The following is a 22,600-nucleotide window of genomic DNA, read 5'->3' on the forward strand; positions in this document are numbered from 1 at the left end:
ACACACAGCAGCGTCTTTATCACAATATCATACACAATAAATAAAAGCACAGAAGAAAAGCGTGTAAGGGGGTTATTATTATATTCTTATTATGTTTGTAATGGGCAGACATTCCCTATTTATATTTAGATCTATCTATCTATCTATCTATCTATCTATCTATCTATCTATCTGTTTATTTAAATAAACTTTTTAAGATGCTCTTTACAGTGGAACTACTCCACAAAAACTGCGTTTTTAAATTTTATGCCCATATTGAACATAGGTGATTATAACATAGGTGATTATAAGTGATAGGTGAGGGACGAAAGCCCTATGAAATCATTTTGTCATACGTTTAGAAAGGCGTTTCACATTATGATACACATTTGTTATCATTTGTGTCTCAAAAACAAAAGACCGATTATAAACATAAAACAAATCCTACCAAACAAACGTTTTGGGGACTTATTTGAAGCGGTACCCTTTTATAAATCGCTTTCTTACTGTCCGTGGTACTTCTCGCTTGCCGTAGAAACATGTGGCAGGGACAGCTTTGAGTTGGAGGAGCAGGAAAGTTAGACAGCTAGCTTACTGGCTAACAGTGGTTACTAGTGCTGGTAAGAGTGTTCAGCTTCAAGTCATTCCAATTTCATGTATGTATGCCTTGCGATGTGACTACAATTACCTTTCAACAATTGCCTCTCGTTTTATACCGCATTGCAGCTCTGAGACGTGGAGGAAACTGGCTGGCCACGTCGTCCACCGAGCTCGTTATGGTGGCACTCGCCTACGGCCGCTGTGTTTCTTGCTAAAATGTAGAGTTACAAAGCCGAAACAACCGAATTTGCAGCATGCCCAAGCTCGAATAGTCACTGACAATGTTGCATTATTTTCGGAACACAGGCAGTTTCCGTGTAAGCAGTTCAAAGCTGAGTGCACTGTTTACGCTTTTGTGTTTTATGTTCATTGCTGACAACCGCTGTGTTTTCAAGGTCTGAGTGAAATCTGCAACGTTACTCATGCACTTGGCATTTAGATACTTGCTCTAAAATCTTCTAGAAGTCCGCAGCACTTATGGTGACCGGTTTCCTAGCTCACCATGATGGCCTCACTGTGTCTTCTCATCATTTCCACAAATGAGAGCAAGTTAGTCAAATTAATCAGCTCCAAATATAGTAACACACGGGTGTTTTCCTAAACACGTTGTGCTACAATTATGTTAATATCTACAGAAAATGGGTGTTTTGCTAAAGTCTTAGTGTCGTGGTGAGCTAGAGTCAGGCCTCTTTGACATTTGATCATGTTTAAAGTCTTTTTAACTAAGTTTGTATCAAAGCCTATCTGATTTCCTGTGTAAAAGGCACTGGTGTCTTTGCGTATGTAATGATGCCACTAAGGGTCAAGCTGTGAAGCACGGAGCCACTGTGTTGGCCTGTCAGATTGGAGAGGGTGTGGCTGCGTCAGTGGGGCTTCCATCACCACTCTCGTGTTCCCCATCTTTGAATACCTGCCTGCATCACCCACTGCCAGAAGTCTGTGTCAGTCAGACAACAGTTGGTACGCTCGTGACTCGTGCATTGTCATTCACCAGCGAGAAAGCCCGACAGGTCAGCAAATGGACGCTGTCGTTTTGACTAAAGGACCCTGATTAAAAAGGCATGCCTGCCATTTCCATGTTGCATTTCCATGCTGTATTTCAGAGACTTGTGGTCTTTTACTCCGGAGGGTAAAAGCTTTCGCTGAACTGCAAAAAAGATTGAATAGCAAATCTATACGTACCTCTTTTTGGTCTTGGAAAACTTTTGTGTAGATGAAAAACTACTTTCTCTACAAAGTGCTGGATGTTGCTCGTTTATTCCTTAGGAAAAACAATGGTAATTTAGCATTCACACCTATATTACATAATTTATTTGTGTGTGGCTCATATTTTGTTATTTATTTGCATATACAAGTATGGACCATCTACAGTGATCTGAAAAGATGAACGAAGCTTTGAAGAAGAGGTTTGAGTTCCCCAGCTCTCTCATCCAAGCCCAGGTAAAGTTTCAGTTATCCCATTTATGAGGGTCTTTGTTTCCATTGCTTACAAGCAGTTACACACTTACAAACAGTTTTCTTCATGTATCTGTGAATTTAAGCAGACTGGCATGCTGCTCAAATCTTTTGGGTTATAGCAGACAGTTACTACTTTGCCCTTAGTCTCACGGTACCTTTGTATCTTCTTTCCCGATGATGGAAACTTAACCTAAATAATTGCTGTTAGACATACAGTCTGGGATTTGAATTCAAAAAGGGTTTTGGGACTTTCCATAATGGCTGCAGTAATTCTATGCCTGTAGGCTGTGAGGAGTCTGGTCGCCGCAGTGTTGAAGGAGAAAGGCCAGAATGAGAAGATCTCTGAGTCCACTACACAGGTGAGCTCTGTGTTCAGCATGACAAAAATCTAGCTTTCATCTTGTGCTTCAATATCGAATATGGTTTTCTCAAACTGACCTGTGAGTTTTTGTATTTATCATCGATCAAGTTTTTGTGATTCTAAAAAAATAGATGATATATAAAATCGAAACAAATTTTAGCCAATGTAAATTACTGCTGCAGTGTAAATTTGCAATGTAAATCTGCAATGTAAATTACTGCTGCAATAGCTGCTTTGGGGATGTGTGCGTTTGTGCGCTTGCGCTGGTCCACAATGTTCGTTGTGGTTGGGCGTGGCAGGGCCCCGCCCTGGACGCCCTGTGGGAGCAGTGTGACAGCGAGAGCGGAGTGGTGCGTTCGGCCTGCTGCAGCGCCCTTGTGCTGCTGGTGGAGCAGGGCCACGCTGACCTGCAACATGTGCTCAACAGCATCCTCAACATGCTGCCCTCTGCAAGGTACCCACGTCCAGTCTCCCAGTGCACGTCTACTCACACATACACAGGCACTGAGGGGAGAAAAACAGTTTACAGGAGGGTGTTCCCTTTTTTTTTTTGGTTTCCATTGGAAACCATTGGTTTCATGTACTCCTCTGTGGCATTCTGCCATGCCTTAAAGTTTTTTGGTATAAGTGCTGCAGATGGAGGCCATGTGGTTTGCTCTGCTGTACACTAATGCTAATTGGTGAGCACTGTCATGTATTTGACCAACCTGTATAGCACTGATGGATCTCTCCCCCCGCCCCGATCCGGCTGGGTCCAGAGGTAAACTATCCATCTCTTGGGATACTTCTCAGTTCCTTACTTGAAGCATAAGAACTGATCCATTCCTACAAGTTACATGAAATTACTTGAGCGCAAAATACTCGTTTTGACTGAGCAGACTGGCAAATTGATTTGAAATGTCACAATCTGCCATTCCACAGTAGTGTGAAAGGATCAAACCAAATCCCTGGTTCAGGTTTGTTCATCTGAGGGGATCTCGCATGCCAAAGTGATTATGAGCCGGCATGACTCGTTCCCACCTCTGGAGTTGAACCCTCATACGTCGGACGCGGTGCCTTAAGTGCAGACGTCCCCCTTGTTCTTCCGCCCTCAGGTTCATTTGGCGCGTGCCGGCACGCAGCCGGACGGCTTGCCGTGTTAATTGAGGGTGGCTACCCACGCAGCACCTCCCTCTTCCATCGCGGTGTGACCGAGTGCCATGTGAAGGATGAGAACGTGGCCGCTGTCTAATGGCAAAGCTGCCGCTTCGCGTGTATGGAAGACTAGAGGCGTGCCAAGCAGATGGCCCTCATTTTCAGCATAATTGCAGCAATATTTCAAAATTTCACAAATGTTGTTTTTCCCTTCACTGCTTTGGGGGTACTCTCGGGGGGGCACTTCAGAGAAGCTGAGTTAAAGTGCTGCACATTCCAGTTTCGAACACGCCACAGCGTAAGGTCAGATTGTGCTTTAGGCTTAATTTTAGCCGCCTTTACCTCTAGAGCTCTAGAGTGCCGTCCCAAGAAAGCAGATGGTTTCCGCTCCCAGACGGCTTTGAGTTTGCAGGCGAGAGCACATCGGTGACCCTCTTAGTTTCAGCCGTGCGGCGCACAAACTCAGGCTCAAGGCTGTTACCTCTGGTCACGCAGAGGTCCTCGCAGATGCACGGAAATAGCCGAGATGAAAGCCGAGATGCAGATGAATTTTCTGTCAGCGTGGAATTATGGCTTCCCCCTCAGTAAAATATAGAGTAATCAAACCCAGAGCGAGAGAGGTTGCATAGGCCCAGCGAGAGATGAGTGTAGGATTTGAGGGTTGGGGGAATATGAAAGGAAGCCCAGACTATGCTGTCCCCACTAGTGTGATTTATAATGTATGATAAGACCTCATCCTACACCCTGTCCAGAAACAGGAGTATGGTCTTCCACTGCCTAAAACAATATCTCCATATACTTCTACTGAGTTTTAGACAAGTGTATATGTACAATTGTATGAAATATAAGAGACACTCATAACAATAATAGTATTAGCAATAGTCAAATAAATGCTTAATGATATAAGATTTTATGAACTGCCCAGACTGGATGGAGGATATTGTATTTAAAACTGTCTGCTGTCTTGAAACATGCTTTGGACATAGAGGCACTCAATGTAGCATGGAGCAGTGCTTAGTTGGATTTGTTTAACGGAGGCACATATAAATTGCATTTCTCTTTGGCTTCTGGTGTATCGTGGGCAGGAGTGTCCAAGGACTGATAAAGGTGGTTGGGAGGTTGCTACAGATCCAGGCGAGTCAGAGAGATAGAAGGAGCCACTTCACTTGCCCATACTCCATCAGGTAAGGGTTGTCCACATTCCTTCAGGTTAGATATGGTACATCTACCTTAGCATCTGCTGTAGAGCTGACGGTGTCTTTCAAGACATACCGTGGGGGGGGGGGGTTCGAAGTGGAAACGGTGAGGTCATTCAATGTTTTTGGCAAAGACTTCAGAAGCTTTAGTTGTCTTTCATGCGTTAATAAACCATGAGACTTGAGAGTTTAGTGAGTTTTTAATCTTGTAAAGCTTCTCCCAAAAACCCAAATATGCTGAGTTTAGGTTTTTAGAAATGCCACACTAATCAGAAAAAAAAGCACCGAAGTGGAACACTGATTACCCATCTGTATGGAAGAAAATTACATGTTGGGACAGACCTGCCAACCCTCCCTGCAATCAAGAGAGGTCACATGTCTTCATGAGTTATTGCCCATAAATTGTCTTCCTAATATGATCAACCCCTTGGGGATGGTTGTCTCATTAGTAGTGATAAATGTGTAATTTGGTGTCTTTTGGTGAAATCACTCAATGCTGATGAGTCTTAAAGGTCTTTCATCGATTTAATTTAGATGCATGAGGGCTCCATCATGTCCATTTCCCAGCATTCGAGTAACCTACAAAAAGTATCAGGCTTTGCGACGTCAGCTTTTGGGGTGATTGCCATGTCAAGGCGGCGACATTTAACGATGGGGCAGGGGCGGTGTTTCCACACAGCCGCAGATTCCTCGATGTCCGTGTCCCTTAATTACCAACTAATGTTTAGAGAGGGGCAGGCCTTTGGCTGCTGTCGAGCCCAGTGATGGCATCGTAGAGTAGAACTGTTTGGATGAGTCAACGGTAGGTTGGAACTAGTGAGCGTGGAGAGTTGGCTCACCAGCAGACTTTGCTGTCTTTCCTTGGGCCTCTCTCGCATGCCACCTGGTGAGAAGATGAATGGCTGAAAAGCTTGGAGCCTGCCTGCGATTGGTGCTCGGGCTGTGAGGGAGGGGCTAAGGATTAATGTAGAGGCTCTGGTGATGCCCAGCGTGCCCGTCTGCCTGATGCCACCTCACGCAATCTGTTGTAAGGTCACAAGGCCCCATACGCCACATCCTGGGCATATCGCTCAAACTAGTCCTCTCTCCCCCTAGTAGGCTGTTTAATGATCTGTTAATTATTAATTATAAGCGTTAGAGATAATGTTTGCTTATAGATGTGGTTGAACTTGATTTGTTTTTGAGAAATGTGCCAAAAAAGTGTGTGGTCATATCGGGACAAAGATGTCAACCTTCCTATTATCTGTCATATGTCTGTTTTAGTTTTATAGGCTTTTAAAAAAAAAAGAGAGGAAAAAAAAAAAAGCTAGTTTTATAGCTGCTTTTATAAAGTTGGTTGTTCATGGAATTTGACCCCTCACTTTGAAGAATGCCTGAGGTTGCATTGAGCGTGAAATACCTTGGGTAATACTCGAAGAGTGTTGGAGAGGCCAGTAATTTGCCGCAGGTTTGCTCTAGCCTCTGCCTTTCAATACTGCGTGCAAAGCTCTCCACGTCCCCTGTGGCTGGGTCCGCGTAGTCTCAGACTGCCCGACTTGGAGCTCCTGGGCCCGTTTGTGAGCCTGCAGTTAAGCAGGGCAAAGAGAAGGTCACGGTATTGGCCAGCCGTTTTCAGACACTAAAAGCAGGTCGTGTTGTGGCTGTCTGCTTGAATTGGAGCTTGATGGATGGGTTGCAGTGATGTCAACGCTAGGCTAGTTGGATGAGGAACACCAGATGATGGATGAGGAGATAAAGGAGTTGGTAGATGGTCTGCGAGGATAACGGAGCATTTCTGTTCAGCTTTAGTGCTCGGAGTGAGCTCAGCCCCGTGGTCTGGTACACAGAAGGAGGTCTTTCCCCGTAGGTTCTCTGTAGGCTGTGACCAGCCTTTCCCAAGGTCAAGCACACGGGTGCCATCATTGGGAAATTCTTTGTGTTTGGTTGTGGATTTTGTGCAGTAATAGTGTGGTAGAAAATAATGGGTCTTATTGCCAATAACAGCACTTGCCTTTAATTATCTTTGGCTAATTATTTATGAACTATATATTGCCTATTCATAATAACCTCAATATGATGACAAGTATACCTTTTTAGTATTTAAATAACAGTTTTTATATCAAAAAGATTATAGTAATATCACAGAGGTTTAAAAGGGTACAATTTATATAATACTGTGATTGGTTTTCTGATTTATGGAAATGCGCATCGTTGTATCATATGTTTTCACTGCATACAGTGCATCGATGTTTTGACAATGTGCATGTTTGTGTACTTGTGGGCCCACGCCTGGCCCCAGGATGTGCCCTCACCCGTACATCACAGTCTTGGAGAACCGGCCTGACTGCTGGCCCGCTCTGCTCCAGGAGATTGATGACTTCATCCAGCTGGCTGCAGACAAGTAAGGGTTCTCCCCCCCGCCACCAGCACAGAGGCCATGAGCAAGACGGAGGAAGGGTCCCGCGCAACTCGCCACGTGCACACTCTCTGTCTCCATGCTAAAAATAATAAAATAAGGCTAAAATCCCACTGTTCTCAGACCCGTGTACTTCTGTCCAGTCGAGAGTTCAGAGGGGGAGCATTCTTTTGTTCCCGTTATATGTAGGAATGCTTTCAAAAGGACTGTTTGAGTGAGCGGTGAGACCTTTTAAAAATATCTACAGCAGTCACAGGTTTGCATGTTTTGTTTTAGATCGTCAGACCTTCGCCAGGGAAGAGCTGAGGCCTAACGCTCCTTTTCCGCTCTTCTCTCCGTTATCTAGAAATGAGTCGTTGTACATTTCCATGCTTGCCCCCTTCCTGCGCTACCTGTACTGCGAGCCCCAGAGGCTGCCGGAGAACGCCCTGCTCAGATACGGCCTGCTCCATGTGCTGCTGCATCCCCGTGACCCCGCCCCTCTGGGCAATACCCTGCGCCACACGCCTGTCGCACACGAGATCCTGTGCTGCCTCGTTCACTTGTTCCCGCATATGACGGTGAGCACAGGGGCCATCTGTCACAGGAAGGACTGGGGGAAAAATCCTGCAGGGTCTTAGCAGTTTGCTTATTAACCGCTGAGGGAAACACTGAATCTGACCCAAAGAATCAGTTACCGGCCGATCGATCTTGGATGACAGTCGCTGTCTGAGGCTTAGGCCAAATGCCCGAGCTGAATGGGTTTGTTTTTTGTTTTGTGTGTGTGTGTGTGTGTGTGTGTGTGTGTGTGTGTGTGTGTGTGTGTGCGTGCGTACCCGTCCTTGGTGCGCAGGTGGACAGTGTCACAGCCCTGGTGGAGCTGAGTTCCTTGGCCGAGTCCCTGACCGCCGCGTTGCTGGGCGACCCGGAGCGCTGGAAGGCGGAGCTGGCCCAGCTCGCCGTGCAGATCCTTTGTGCCTGCCAGCTCAGCCTCCAGCTGGGTGGCGAGCTGAGGTCTCTCCTGCACACCCTCCATCAGCTCCTGCCTGCGTGCAGAGAGGTGAGCTACGCCCATGGGCTTCACCTGGGGAGGATGGGTGCAACAGAGTCAGTATAGACAACTATGTAGGAGCATTGTTAAGTAGGAGCATGGACCGGTGTCAGCTTGCAGCTTTTGAATTCAGCCTGTGTAACTTTAGACTTCACAAGGGCCAACTTGCCATGCTTTCACAGTTAAATACAGTTATTCGTTTCCAGCAATGTTTAACCACATGCAACATAAATAGTTTACCAGACAAGAGACTCGTTTCTCTTCAAACAAAGATGTGGGACCTTTGTTTCCCCGAGGCTCCATGGTTTGTTTTTTGTCACAGTGAATGGTAACGTAAAAGCTGCGAGGGCCTCAAACAGAGCTAGCTGTGCGATGCTAATCTCCTCAAAGCCTCTGCCTCCCCCCCCCCCCCCCCCACGAGCCCAAATGCGAGCTTTCGCGCGGGCCCAGAGTGATTGTCAGTCTCCGATCTGCACCGCTGAAAGCCTCCATCTGTGTCTCACTGCTCTCTCTCTCTCTCTCTCTCTCTCTCTCTCTCTCTCTCTCTCTCTCTCTCTCTCTCTCTCTCTCGCTCTCTCGATAGGACCTGCCGTCCGAGCAGGTGCTCATGGGGATCTCTCTGCTCCTCCTCCGAGCCTCTGCCGTACAGCACAGCGCCCTCCTCGAGCTCGGTGAACTGCCCCTCACTTCCTCAGCTCGCCCACACCTCTCCTCCTGTCATGTAGAAGTTTTGGCGCTAGGCCCTCTGTAGCCAAAGAACCCATAAGCACACATGACATATGATACATAATTGCTTTGACCATCCGAACTTTATTATTTAAGGTCTCTTTTTTTTGTTTAATATGTACACAGTCAGAAACAAAGACCTGGTACTTTTTTTTTTTTTTTTTTTTTTTTTTTTTTTTTTTTTTTTAAATAGTGGTTTGCTTACGTGAGCCACCTCTGCCTACCCACTTGCAGCGGTGAAGCTTGTCCCCGCCGAGGGGCCTCCTCCCTGGGGTGCCTCGCTGCTCCTCATGCCGCTACTGCATGTGCTCTCCTGCTCCGCCCTGATGGAAGCCCTGATGGAGCCGCAGACCCAGGCCAGGAGCCAGGAGCTGGCCAGCTCTCTGCTCCAGAGTATCCAGGCTGAACCATGCGCCCCGATGCAGGTGCGCTGTTGGAACCACCCACTTAGCATGGATGGGTGTTGTGAAGCTCGCCAAGCTTTCTTGAGCTTTAATATAAAGATGCAAATAATGACTTATATGCTAGACTCTTTATATAATTATATGATATAAATGATAGAGCTCCGTCTTCAGAGAACAACCCTCGAAACCTCTAGATTATGGAAAGAACCTAAAAAGGCCTTGGGTTGAGAACAGAACGTTCTAGATTGTGCCTTTTTTTCGAGGTTTAGGCTGGTTTGTCCCTCCCCTCCGCAGAAGCCCACGCAGCTAGCGCTGCCTCTCAGCCCGTGGTACAGTGAGCTCCAGGCGGCCTCTGCTGTGCTTCACCGCCTCTCGGCCCACCCCACGGCCTCCGCCGAGTGGCTCCACTCTGTCCGGTCGGTGCTTCCGTCCTGCGAGCGCCTTCCCGACACGCTCCTGCTCCTGGTCTCCCACCTCATCGCAAGCAGCGACGGGGACCTCTGCAGGCTGGCACTGAACACGGCGGCCGGCCTGGCCGAGGCCGACCCTGCCCAGGTGAGGGTCCATTCGGCTGGAGCTGTGACTGGCGGGGTGGGTTTCTTTGGAGCTGTTATGCATGAAGGTTTGGATCAGAAACCAGTGCCGCTGCTCCGCCGGTGGGCAGAATAATCAATTTTCAGGGTCTGCAGGCCTTTTTTAAAAAAAATTGTATTTAATCCTTTTGCAGCTGAATAACGTTGGGAGCTACTGTGGCACCTGGTCCATGGGAAGTCCTAAAGAACTGCTACCTATTGCTAAGCAAATGCAGGTGGCATTTGAATTGAAATTGTACCCAGAGTCATCCCTTCCCCTTTTTTATTTATTTATTTTATTGTATTAAAAAAAAAACATTTTTATAAACACTCTCCCCTTGCTACCCATTATGCATTCAGATGCCAGTGTTGCTAGGCAACACAGTGACGGCTGAGAAACGGGAGCCATGCGCGGTACGGGTGGATGGAAGTCACAGCCTCCTCCTGTCACTCATTAATGAATTCCCGTCCGGTCCCGTATTTCTTCGCTTATTGGCCAGGCTGACAGGGAGAGAGAGAAATTCAGAGCGGGCCACGCCGAGATGCGGCGTAAACCGCTGGTGCTTTTATGATGGTGTGAAACATGGCCGTGGCTGGCAGGCCGGCGCTGTGAGCTTTTTTGTCATGCTGTTTTAACGCGCATGCTTTAGCGTGAAGCGGTGTACCATTACGACATCTACGTCCTCTTCTTTATACGAAGCACCAATCTTGGAGGCGAGTTTTCTAAGCATTTTATAAGCGTCATAACTAGAGGTTATAACTATAACTATCCCGTTCATCCATGAACAGTTTCTAACCACATGTGGGGCGGGTGAACCTGCGCATGTTATTGGCTCAGCTAGTGGCTGGATTTAGTCGCTTGGGTTCAAATACTGGGCAACCATTCAAGCATGCTCTCTATCCAATTTCTTGAGCATTAGGATTCATGTTCACATGGCATTGTAGCCACGCAGCGTCTTCGTTTTCGAGCACAATAAGAAATGCTGATCCGTTTAGTTTGATCTGTGATTCCTGCCATTTCTCTCCCCTCTCCCTCCTGCTGTTGGGAGTCCCTCGTGGCCCTTTCCGCTCGGCAACCTGGCCTGCTAGTTGTCCTATTGGCTTAGCTGTCTTCATCAGGGCTCTTAATTGGCTGACTGCTGGGGTCAGAGGTCAAGCTCATCCCAGAGAACTTGGCTGCCCCTCTCTGCTCTTGCAGCAAGGGGTGTGTGGTGGCAACGCTTCAAGGTTAATCCCTAGTTTGAGGCTAAAACATCCAAGTCTGTGTCTCCAGCATTCAGGTTTTGTATGACCACAAGATTTGTGTTAGAAAAACCTTCCCTTATTTTATACCACATTCATAGTCTATGATATTTGATAATTGTAAGCTCTAAGCTTATGGTCACCATATGGTGATTCATATTTTTTCTTTTTTTTTTTTTTTCTGTTTATTTTCCTTGAGAGAGAGAGAGAGAGAGAGAGAGAGAGTCGAAATGCGCAGGGTTCAGCTTTGGCTTCCTCCCGAGCGGCGACCGCGGTGCTCTTGGTCCTGCGTGCGGCAGGCCTGGGGCCTCCTCGCGTTTCCCCGCCACTCCGGCTCCCTGCTCGGTTTCCTCTGGGAACGCTGGCCCCGCAGCAGAGCACCAGAAGCCTTCCCGGTAACGGTTAAAGCACAGCGGCTTCGCATGAGCCGTGACGCGGGGGGTGGCGAGGGGCCGGGGAGGAACTGGCAGACGCATCAAAACCTCCCTCTTCTCCAGAGATGGATGGGTCGTGACGGTCTCGATCGGCCCAGTCGCAGCGGTGCTGACAAAGGGCCGGAAGAGCTCTGGAAGAGCACTCCCCACCCCCTTGCTTTGAGCAAACATGCCTCCCCACCAGTTGAGCTCCGTCTGTCTTCCCTTCCGTTTAGCCCCGGGTTATTTGTCGCTCTCCGGCTGTTGCGCCTGACGCCGACCTTACGCATGCCTCCGAACGCGCTCACTTGGCATTCGTGACTCCTCCCCTCTCTTCAACCGCAGGTCCCGTGCCTTCTGCCGGTGTTGCTGTTTAAGCTGGACCGTGCGTCTGACCCAGTCCTCTGTCATGCTGTCCTCTCCACTATACCAAAGCTGGCAAAGCACAAGGTACAGATTTACACTGCACGTAGGCACCGGTAAAGAAGTGTGGTCATTTGAAACTTTTATCATTTAAAAGCCCATATATTTAGCCCATTGCTCTTTCACGCAAAGCCCATAAATCTCATTTTCTTAATCAGTTTCAGGATTGTTTTCAAGTCAGACCTAATGGCTGCCCGCTTTTGTTTGGCGGTCGCCTCAGTGATAGAAATATCTGGCGCCTGCCGGGTTTGGGCCGTAATTATGCTTCCCTTGTTGTTATGGCAACAGCTCACCTGGTAGTCTTCCCTGCTTGCATTGTTATTCGGCGGTGCGCATTATTCATAGCCGCGCCGCGTTTTGCTTCCCGTTTGAATAATGCCGCGTCGACAAAATGTATTCCTGGAACATGCATAAACGAGGGAGGCTATAGGCGATACGGCCGAAAATATAGTTAAGTAGGTAGGTTTCGCGCTGACTTTCAGTGCGGCGCACGGGCTCTATGAACCATTGTAGAAAGAGCCGTTGTGGGGTTTTTTTTTGTTTGTTTTTTTACCCCACCTCTCTTCTTTTTAAACGTCGTTTAGTCCTCGGGGGAAGGGTTAGTATGTGTAAACATACTGTGTAAACAGCGCTACACTGGGAAACAAGCTGGACTCTGGTGTTAGAGCACAGGACAATAGCTCCACCCCTTCTAATGTCGTTAAATTCTGTACACAGAGCTAACTACCCAGTTTATTTTTGTATTTATTCAGTTGCCGAGCGCTAATAGAAAGCGCCGCACCAGTCCGGCCGGCTCTGAGTGGGCTCCCCGCCTGTCCTCGTCCCACTGAGCGCTGTGCGTTCTCTCTCAGTTCTGTATCCCACAGGTTCTGCGCGTGCTCCAGACGCTGGCCGGCTCCCCCAAGCTTAGGGCGGTGGCCCTGCGCCTCCTCACTGCCCTGTGGCAAAAACAGGTAGACGACCACAGACCTTTAATCTGGTCTCGTCAGCGGACAATATGACCGTAGAGGCTCCCGTAACTCAGCTGGTAGCTAAGGCGCTAACAAGTCTGCTAAATGCGTATCCTTGGTAAAACGTCTCCCTTTAATGCTGCAGGATGCTCGTTAACCAGTGTAGAAAAAGATGTATTCTGTCTTTATATAGAAGTGTTACGTGTTGAGTGTGTGTTTGATTCCATGTCTACAGGACCGTGTGTATGCAGAGGTGCAGAAGCTGATGACCGTGGTGGAGAAGTCTTCTGTGGTTGTGGGGAAGGAGGCGCAGTGGGAGCAGGTTGTGGCCAGAGGTGCCTGCATCCGGGACATCTGCAGGGAGAGGTACACACGGTCACACACATCTGGTCAAATAACACACGCTGCAGTCACCTACAGTCATGCTACCCAAACTACAATCACATACGGTCACATGCTGCATACACTGCAGTCACATACCGCACACTGTAGTCCAGGCAAAGCACACACTCGCGTTAGTGGACCATATAACCTGGTAATGGACCGGCGGAATTCGCAGGGTTTTGCCGAACACGAGACGTGGCTCACACAGACCCCTGACGTGGTCCTTCTCTGCGACTGCTCGGCTCCTGCGCCGCTCAGTCCCCAGATGCCCAAATGCTTCAGTCAGAACTAATTGCCCCATAATCCTCGTCCACTGCTGTGCAGCGGTGTCCCTAGGGGATTGCGTCATAGAAAGGGAGGCGAGTTGGTGGAGGAGAGATGAGGAAACCAAGTCCTGTGTCAGTGATGACAGGCTCACCTGCTTGGCATTTAGCTGCTGAGCAGGGCTTTTTCAATGACGCACTGCTGTGTTCATCTGACGTTGGCTGAACTGCCCAAATGACTGTCTACGCTCTTGAAAGGATTGAGAAGACATTCTTTCATTAAAAAAACACACACAAAAAAGCTAAAAAAAAAAAAAAAATCAAAGAACAATTCAAGTAGCTGTCCATTAGTCAAACACCGACAGAATGACCCCACTGTTAAGAGTCCTGCAAATCCAGCTGGGTGTTACTGTCTTTGGGCCACAGTGTTTTTCTAAATGAGTGATGTGGATTTTATCCTGGATGTGCTGATGGCGTAACTCTGAGCGCACACTTCATTCGTATTGCTGGCTGTGGAGTTTATTTCTCCACAAGACGTTTGAAGGTGAAAGTGCAACAGTGGAGTAAAAAACAAACAGACAGACAAAAGTCCCACCACAGTGAGGATGGGTCACCAGGGGAAATACGAACCTGTACTTCAGCTTTGCAGGGCATCTGGGTTGCCAGTACTGATACGAAGACCTCAAGGGTGCCCCCAGTGTCGAGCTGAGTGAAATCTCAGACCAATCCATCGAATTTACAGCCCTTGCGTATCTTTTCTCTTACAGTTGCTAGTGACTAAACCATAGAAAGCCCCGTTCTGTGCATTGGCTCTTCTCACGTTGTTGTTGTTCCTTGTGCTCCGCCAGACCCTACCAGCATGGAGGAGACATGCTAGCGGCCATCACGGCCACCCTGGCTCAGTGCTCGCGGGGGGACCAGGCCACGCCGGCAGCCCTGGCCCTGCAGGGCCTGCAGGAGCTGTGCAGAGCCGAGGTCTGAACAGAAGGTTCACGCTTTCACGGCATTCGTTGACGTGCCGTAAGCCCTTAACCCTTCGGTTCTTCTGGTGCCTCAGGTGGTCGATATTGGTTCCACGTGGAAGGCCCTCTCTCCCAGGCTGAGCTGTGAGACGAGGCCCCTGGTGTTGAAGGCCACCGCTGAGCTGCTGTCCCTGGTGCCCTCTCTGCACGTGCGCACGGAGCAGTACGAGGTGAGCCTGCGCAGTCCTGTCCAGCCCTCTGGATTTCACAAGCACGCAGTGAAGATGGACCGTGTGTGCTGATGAAGGACTTTGCAGTCTCACCATTGTATTATTTATTTATTTTCCTTACAGAATTTCAAAAGTGAGGTTGTCAGTGTTCTGTGGAGCCATGCTTTAAGTCAGGTCAGTTTCAGTATTCTATTGCAGCAATGTTCTAATGCAGCAATTTATTTTTCGATGTAAAACACCTCATGGAAATGGCTTGTAACTCACTCACTCACTCACGTTTAACATTAGCACTGAAACAGCTTTGGTGCTTTGCATCAGTGATCCTGTGTGGCCTTGGATACAACATTGAAATGTAAAGTCTTGTTAATTGAACTGAACGTGATCGTTGTATTATTCAACAGGACTAGAATATAGGTCTGCAGTTAGATTTTAGAGGTGTGGTTAAACTTCTCTTTCTCTTCTGGTGTCCATTTTCAAGTTCAAAGTGTGTGCGTGTGTGGTATTTTAGATTGCTTTTAAAAAAAATGTTTTTTTAAGTATTATCTACTGATCCTATAAGACGGGGTGATTATTTGCAAATGCTTGCCTTTTTCAGGATGCAGTGGTTGCTAGCAGTGGCTACAGAGCCCTGTCCGAATTCCCAGAATCCTCCCACTCCGTCCTGCACCTACCCGAGCACGTAAGACTCCACCGGCTCTGTCCCGGTGATTTATTCTGCCACCGTTACTGCGGTTTCGCGGTGTTCATTTCACTGTGCCCACAGGCCAGGCCAGAGAGGAAGGAGCCTGACCCCCAGGACGATGAAGAGAACGAACAGGATGAGGATCTGACCGTGCCGGGCGCGTCATATGTCAAACTTGTTGGCCTCACGCCCCGGCCCGTGCTACCAGGTGTGAGGAGAACTTAAATTCGGCAGGCTGTTGTCATCACACGGAGTTAAAATTATTTATTTATTTATTAATATTGTTATCTTTTTTACTTTTTTTTTAAAGGCCCCAGTCCTTTGAATCGCCCGGTTCATGGAAAGAATTCTCACTGAAAATATTTACTTTGAAATCCACCTTTATGACCTGTTACCGTCAGTGATAGTCAGAATCTGCCCGGAATTTAAACAGATGTTCCTCTCTTTTATATATATATATATCTTGTATAAAAATGTCTGCAAGCCCTTGGGGACCACTGGGAGACCACGACTTTGACTCAGGCAACGATGGTGTTGCGTCTCGACTTGCACAGCCACCATGAAACTCTAGCATGGCGGTGCAGATTAACCGGAACACCGGAGCTTTGCCCCGGGGAATGAACTCCCCCTGCCCGCCTGCCTTCCCCGAGCGCTGTTCGGACCTGAACTATCATTTACCTCACGTTTAGAAGTGCTTTAAAGGGTGGCGGTTTATGCTTCGGTTGTGGTGTTTCTTTGTTCATGACTCTACAGCTGCTCACTGTTGGATAAAATGTGTTGTCCTGTCCGCCCCCCGCCAGAAGCTCACAGCAGCTTTAAATGTTTACAGATATTTTGTAAGATATTCTCCCTTAATATGCGCAGTGCAGACCCACACACAGAGATGACATGAAACAAGGATTTAAAAAAAGAGGAGAAATAGATGCTCGAACAAAAAGAAATACCCCTGGAAAGAATTGTGCCTGAAATTTTGTGCCTGAAAGTCATATCATGTCCATGAGTAACTCATTTGGACCAAGATAACATTCATTCACGGAGCAGGCAGAGATTTGTATGAAGATTACACATCAGTTTCTGTTCTTTGTTGCCAACTAATATCCTGCTTTACTAATACAGTAGCAGTGTGTAAATCTTAACATCAGTGCATCTCGGACATTTAGAGGTCTTCTTTAGCGATTTTAGCAACCCTTTGTGCATGCAGAGACTGGAAGGTTTTAAGAAGTCAGGAAATTTTGGCACTCACTGTAGAGCACTTCAAATGACCCAGACTTCACTGCACAGGGTTCTCAGTAGTTCACCTCTACCTGTGCTGACATGTTAAGTGATGTATTCCGACCCTTTTTACACCATTTAACGTTGGAAGTTTTGCGGAATGATTGCATGCCGTTTCAGCGTTTCTGGAACGCTGGCATCGACATTCGGTAAAAGTGCCCAGGTGTCTCCCAGCAGGTGTCTCCCAGCGCAGGTGACTCCTGGCGGAGTCATTAGGGGCGGAGCGTGCTGTAGCTCTGGAGAAGCCAGCGTCGTTGACCCTGTCGGCATTTGACTCGCTGCTAAACAGCGCTCGAGAGGTGGTCCGCCACCCCCAGCCCTCGATTTCGAGCATCTCGAGGTGAACTAGGGGTTTAGCTAATGGTGCCACAGACAAGTTGGAACAGGTCGAGATGTGGAACAGGTCGAGAATAAACATCACACCCTGTCCGTAGACTGAGAGAGAGCCGCACACTGTAATTGATCCAAGTGAAGCGGCTTTCATAAGGACTTTGTTAGTTGCTTAATTTGAAAGTCTTTAGTCTGGTTCATTTAAGTTTTAGATGTTCATCTATGACTGACTGATACATCCATAACTACAAAGATAATACATCTTTAGTACATATGGACATAATAATGCACCAACGTAAGATGACGACGACAGCACTTTAAATTAATCTGGACCGGAGCATCTGAAAATGTGAAAGTATGTTTTCCTTCCCTTTTTTGTGTTATCTAATCCTAAACCACCTGTCCATCCCCAGCCCTTGAGACCTTTCTGACAGCCCTTGTAAGACAAGAAATGAGCCAAATGCCCCGTGGAGTGTACCATTCTGCCTTGAGAGGGGGAAACCTGCGCTCAGACCAAGGGAAAACCGTGGCGGGAATCCCTGCCTTCATGCTGAAAACATATGAGAAAAACAAGCAGCCAGGCCTGAAACCTGGTCTCGCAGGTACGGGACTCTGGAGCTCTGACGTCACAGCTGATTAGATTTAGAAATGAGCTTCTCTTCTTATAGTGACAGTAATGCGACATCACGTGAATGGTACGCCTCAGTAAAAGATGCTTTAATGGTTGTAATGACCTGCTTGTTTCAGCTGGTTTGCTACTGTGTTATGACCTGCCGGTCCAGACTGACAGAGATGGACGACCAATTAGCCGCTTCATGGTCAGCAGGGGACGGAGCTTTCAACAGATGTTAACCACCTTCATCCATGAGGTACCCGATGCTTCACCAAAGCAGGAGGTCGTGTGATTAATGTGTGACGTTACCAATATTTCAGTACTTTTTAGTACCATGATAAACACAGTGCTAAGTTAATGCTAAGCACTATTCTATTTCTAAAATGCCCCTACCTAAATACAGATTTATCCAAAAGCGACTTAAAATTATAACTGAGTTCAGATATAATAGCAATTGAGGGTTGAGGGCCTTGCTCAAGTACCTTTAATCACTGAGCTACCACTGTGGAGCTACCACTGTGTTTTGTACCTTACATTGAAAAATGAACTCACGTGTATCTCTCTCTCTCTCTCTCTCAGGTAAACATCCAGCCTTCAGAGTGGCATCGCTCTCTCCTGCTCCCTCAGGCCTGGCGTGGCTTCATGAGTCGCGCGTACCACGCTGTCTTGCAGGTGTGTGTGTGTGCACATAAGATGACATGTGAGCTCCTGTTCAATCCAACAGTACCTTCAGAGAAAAGAATGTGTCCAAAAGCTCCCCACTTGCACACACTCGCGCACATAGACATGCAAGCACGCGCACACATCAATGAGAAGACGACCGCGCTGATGGAAGCCTACGGACCCTAAATCCCAGCAGAACGATTCCACGTGAAAGTTTGCCATTACCCACAATGCCTGCCAAAGATGAGTTTTGCACACAAAAACGCCACCTGCCGCACTGAGCGTGTGATTAGTAGCTGCAGTCACTGTTTGCCGAGCAGCTCCAGTGCCCGATCATGTGTGCCTGCCGGTGTCACCTTTGTTTTTATAAAGCCCTTCCACGTCCACCGTGTGCTTTCCTGCAGCGAAACACTTCATGGAACAGGGAGCCACAAGCCGGCAAAAGACGGGACATCCTGAACCCTTGATGCACCCTGACCGTACGGGTTAAATGCACAATCAGCGGCCCCGCGGGCGTGCTTAGCTCGTGGTTGTCTAACGAATGGCGCCATGCCCCGGTGGGTAACGTGTGTGTGTGTGTGTGTGTGTGTGTGTGTGTGTGTGTGTGTTGGGGCGGCAGGGTCGTAACGCTGAGCTGGAGATGCTACAGAAGCAGGGGAAGGCGAGTCCGGATGAGCTGCAGTATAAACAACACTGTGCTTGGCTCTGGTGAGTGTGAGATGCATGCGCACTCAGTCACTCATGCTCCCACCAACACGCACACACACACATGCGTACACACATTCACCCACTCACTCACTAACCCACTCACCCCCCCCCAACAAACACACTTAGGTACTCCTGTAAACATGCACTAACTCCTCTCTCTCTCTGACACACACACAACTGCATCAAGAATAACTAACGTCTCTTCTACCCCTTTTCACCTGAACACAATTCAACCCTTGTTATGTCTAGCCTCAAGCACTCCTCTCTTATGGGAGACTATGAGGATGGCCTAGCCTCACGGACACTCTAATGCTGGCTGTTCTCCTCAGGACTGAGCTCTGCCAGTGCTGGCCTCTTTAGGGGCCAATATGGAGCAATTTGCACTCTCTGCTGTTTATGCCGTGTTTGCTGTGGCCCTAAAGACCAGATGTGTGTGTGTGTGTGTGTGTGTGTGTGTGTAGATGAGAGGATCGTTTAGCTCTCCTTCACATGCTTACAAATACACATTCGCACACATCCACATAAGCTGTGCACTGCGATGTCATAACTCACACCCTAGGACTCCGTTCTGGCCGCCTGTCACAGGCAGTACCCCCCCCGGTTCAGCAGTGGTCTACCTACTTCCTCGGGTTCTGTTTATCCCCCTTCTGGGGATCCTGACCCGTCCATGTGCTGTCAGGTGCGACGAGGCGCGGCAGGGCTCGGGTGTGTGCAGGGTCACTGCCTGTGGCCCCACACACACACACACTGAGACAGAGAGAGAGACTGTGAGAGAGAGAGAGAGAGAGAGACTGTGAGAGACTGTGCGATGGTGTATTTTAAGTGAGCGTATAGGTGTGCGTATGTGATGGCGTGTGTGATGGTGTATTTTGTGTGAGCGTATATGCGTGCATGCGTGTATTAGCTGCGCTCGTAAATCACAGCCTGTGGGGATGAAAGGTTGGCCTGCCTGTCAGCGCAGGACAGTAAATCAGCTCTCCTTTGCTCTCTCACTCCCGTCAGGGTCAGGGACCAGCTGACGGATGTGGTGAAGGCTGCAGCCAAGTGAGTCATTACCACTGCTCCCCTCTCTCTTTATTCCCCTCTCTCCCTCTCTCTTTTCATCTTATTCTCATCTGAGGCCCAAATCAGATTTATAAACCCTGGTATCCCGGACACAAATAGACCCGAGGCGTCTGCTGCTGCTGCTGTTGTTGTTGTTATCTGCTATTTTCCTGGCAAACACGTGTCTCGCAGGGACAGTCCAGTGGTCCAGGGGAACTGTGTTCTCGCTTTGAGCGGCCTTGCTGTGGTGCTGAGCCGCTACCAGAGCAGTCTGCCCACCCTGAGCCTCGGGGCAGTTGAGGTGAGAGAGCACACACGCTTTCAATGACTGTCCTGTTCTGGAGCTCGTTTACCCAGACCGAATGCCCTTTGTGCAGATTTCCTGCAAGTTTCAGATCGGGAACTCAGATAATCTAGTTGCATGAAAGGGGATGTTATTCCAGCATCCTTCCCATGTAGTACGGGATCGCTCAGAGACGTTTCTGATGTTTTCAAGCATGTTTGTCCTATTTTCTTTTGACCTTAAATGCTGAAAAGTCCTGTAGCGCCAGTAATCAGTTGCCGTGGGAGTGTGGACCGGCTACCGGGCTATGACCAAGCTTCTGTGTCCTTAGGCGGGACCAGAGGTCCTGCCCACAGCCCATTGGCTGTCTACGGTGATTGACACGCTCCTCAGCATCGTGAGCAGCAACAGTCGGCCCAGAGGACAAGTCTTCCCCTGGTTCGTGCACGTGAGTAACCGCCACCCCCTGACCTCCGTCTCGCCATCAAGGCACCCCGTCTCCTCACCTGGAGTTACTCTGCTCGGGATAGGCTGCGCCCACCTTTCAACGTATTGGCACTGCGTAAGCAGAGTCCCTGGGGGCCCTCGTTCTGTGAATTCCACAGGCCTGCCTGTCTCTGTGTTTTGACAGGTTCGGGTTGGTTTTTACCGGCAGTGGAGCAGGGCTCTCTGTCAGTGTCGCAGATCAAAGAGCACGTAGCTATTTTCGGGAGAAAGGAAAGTAGAATCCAGCAGGAAATGTATATCCTTAAGAAGACTGCACAGAAAAGGAGGGAGCCAGCTTGTAGGGTGCTCCGTTAAAGGCCTCGTTCGGAGCCAAGGTCGTTAAAGGAGAAGGAAATGACGACCTTGGACCATTTAGATGTGCCCCGACAGCAGTTTGATGGGATATTGCGTCTGCCTCGTCATATGTCCTCCTTGTGTGTCCCCCGATGCCCTACTGTCGTCCACAGCGCTCGTACTCTGGCGAGAACACGGCGAGCGCCATCGCTCGCTCCTGCGCCGCCCTGGGCCTGGCGTTGCTGGCGCCCGTGCTGGTCACCACCCACAGGGAGGCCGTGCCCACCGTGCTGGACGTCCTGCGGGCCGGCCTGCCATCCGCGCCAGCTGCGGACGACTCGCAAGCCCTGCAGTTCCACAGCGGCCTGGCCCTGGGCATGCTGCTGGCCCGCCTGCTTGAGGAGAGGGTCAGGTAGGTCGGTTACCGACCGGACCGCTACCGGTCCTGGTACACGGTCGGAGCCGGGAGTAGTAGTAGTGTCGGCCGACTGTAACTTTAACAAAAATGCCATTTGTGTGACACCAGCATAACTTTGTGTGTGTGTGTGCAGTGATATCGGCGGGCAGTCCATGTGGGAGCTGGTGCTGAGCTCTCTGGAGCAGCTGGAGGCATGCTGCTTCAGTACGCAGCTTGAGTACAAGTATGTCCCCAATACTTCCCCTGCTGTTCTCAGCTATCCCTAGCATTGCATATAAAAAAGGCTCCATTTTAAAACCCCTTCTAGGTTTCAGCACCGACAATTGGGGTCCTGTTGGTGATTGATTAATTGTATCCTGGACTCAAACCTATTTGTGCTAGCTAAGGTGACTTTGAGTAGACAGCTAAAGCACCTTTGTAAGTCACTCTAGATAAGGACGTCTGCTAAATGCCATAAATGTGGATGTACTGTACGTGCAGTTTGAACGTTTGTTAACTAACTGTATGTCTCGGTCCGGTCCCCTGTCTCACCCTCTCAGTGCGGGGTGTGTGCTGGCCCTTGGTGTGCTGCTCAGTTCCCTCTGTAGCAGCAGTGAGGCTGAGCAGCGGGCGCGTGTGGTTCTCTCTCTGGACAAGCTCCTCCAGAGCCTGCAGGACAGCATCGGCAGCACCGTGGGACGCTTGCAGCAGGAGGTCCTGCCCGCAGCCCAAACACGCTCAGCCCAAACACGCTCAGCCCAAACACGCTCAGCCCAAACACGCTCAGCCCATTCAACCCAAGCACTCAGCTCAACTCATCAGTAATTTAAATAAATGAATTGAACTCTAAACACAGGCCAAACTTAGCTTCCATGCTAGCAAAGAAATAACTTCAACTCTCATTTATTTTATCATTTTTTAAATTCAAATATACCAACATGCATTGTTAGGAAGTCATCTTGTGCTTTGTTGGTTTTTAACGTAGGTCCTGGCGTATTCTGTGGCGTGCGCTGGTGTGTCTGCGTTTAGTTCCGGTACTATAGATGGCGATAGAGCTGAGGGGGTGATGAGCACTCTGCGTTCCATGACCGAGGAGAGCCAGCAGG

At 48.7% G+C, this 22,600-nt stretch overlaps 1 protein-coding gene across 8 annotated transcripts in view; it reads left to right on the plus strand.

Annotated features, from left to right (window-relative positions):
• The first annotated feature begins 522 nt into the window (after positions 1–522).
• focad (focadhesin) overlaps positions 523–22,600 on the plus strand; it is a 30,442-nt gene continuing 8,364 nt past the window's right edge. For 2 of the 8 annotated variants that reach the window (XM_035536700.1, XM_035519651.1), the window contains exons 1-30: positions 529–635; positions 1,935–2,019; positions 2,322–2,396; positions 2,698–2,852; positions 4,618–4,716; positions 7,007–7,108; positions 7,470–7,683; positions 7,956–8,162; positions 8,737–8,824; positions 9,114–9,304; positions 9,578–9,838; positions 11,856–11,960; positions 12,785–12,886; positions 13,119–13,249; positions 14,379–14,505; positions 14,588–14,722; positions 14,846–14,896; positions 15,318–15,401; positions 15,486–15,612; positions 17,420–17,608; positions 17,754–17,875; positions 18,199–18,291; positions 18,902–18,990; positions 19,993–20,034; positions 20,227–20,335; positions 20,649–20,765; positions 21,271–21,509; positions 21,649–21,738; positions 22,055–22,208; positions 22,480–22,599. In XM_035536700.1, the coding sequence (XP_035392593.1) occupies positions 1,963–2,019; positions 2,322–2,396; positions 2,698–2,852; positions 4,618–4,716; positions 7,007–7,108; positions 7,470–7,683; positions 7,956–8,162; positions 8,737–8,824; positions 9,114–9,304; positions 9,578–9,838; positions 11,856–11,960; positions 12,785–12,886; positions 13,119–13,249; positions 14,379–14,505; positions 14,588–14,722; positions 14,846–14,896; positions 15,318–15,401; positions 15,486–15,612; positions 17,420–17,608; positions 17,754–17,875; positions 18,199–18,291; positions 18,902–18,990; positions 19,993–20,034; positions 20,227–20,335; positions 20,649–20,765; positions 21,271–21,509; positions 21,649–21,738; positions 22,055–22,208; positions 22,480–22,599 (3,675 nt within the window). In that variant the 5' untranslated portion in view covers positions 529–635; positions 1,935–1,962. Of the gene's footprint in view, positions 636–705; positions 1,590–1,934; positions 2,020–2,321; positions 2,397–2,697; positions 2,853–4,617; positions 4,717–7,006; positions 7,109–7,469; positions 7,684–7,955; positions 8,163–8,736; positions 8,825–9,113; positions 9,305–9,577; positions 9,839–11,855; positions 11,961–12,784; positions 12,887–13,118; positions 13,250–14,378; positions 14,506–14,587; positions 14,723–14,845; positions 14,897–15,317; positions 15,402–15,485; positions 15,613–17,419; positions 17,609–17,753; positions 17,876–18,198; positions 18,292–18,901; positions 18,991–19,992; positions 20,035–20,226; positions 20,336–20,648; positions 20,766–21,270; positions 21,510–21,648; positions 21,739–22,054; positions 22,209–22,479; position 22,600 lie in introns of all 8 variants that reach the window. The other 6 variants (XM_035519648.1, XM_035519650.1, XM_035536701.1 and 3 more) reach the window with 6 other exon arrangements.

The sequence above is a fragment of the Electrophorus electricus genome, chromosome 19 (genome assembly GCF_013358815.1).
Source record: "Electrophorus electricus isolate fEleEle1 chromosome 19, fEleEle1.pri, whole genome shotgun sequence".
Classification (NCBI taxonomy): Eukaryota; Metazoa; Chordata; class Actinopteri; order Gymnotiformes; family Gymnotidae; genus Electrophorus; species Electrophorus electricus.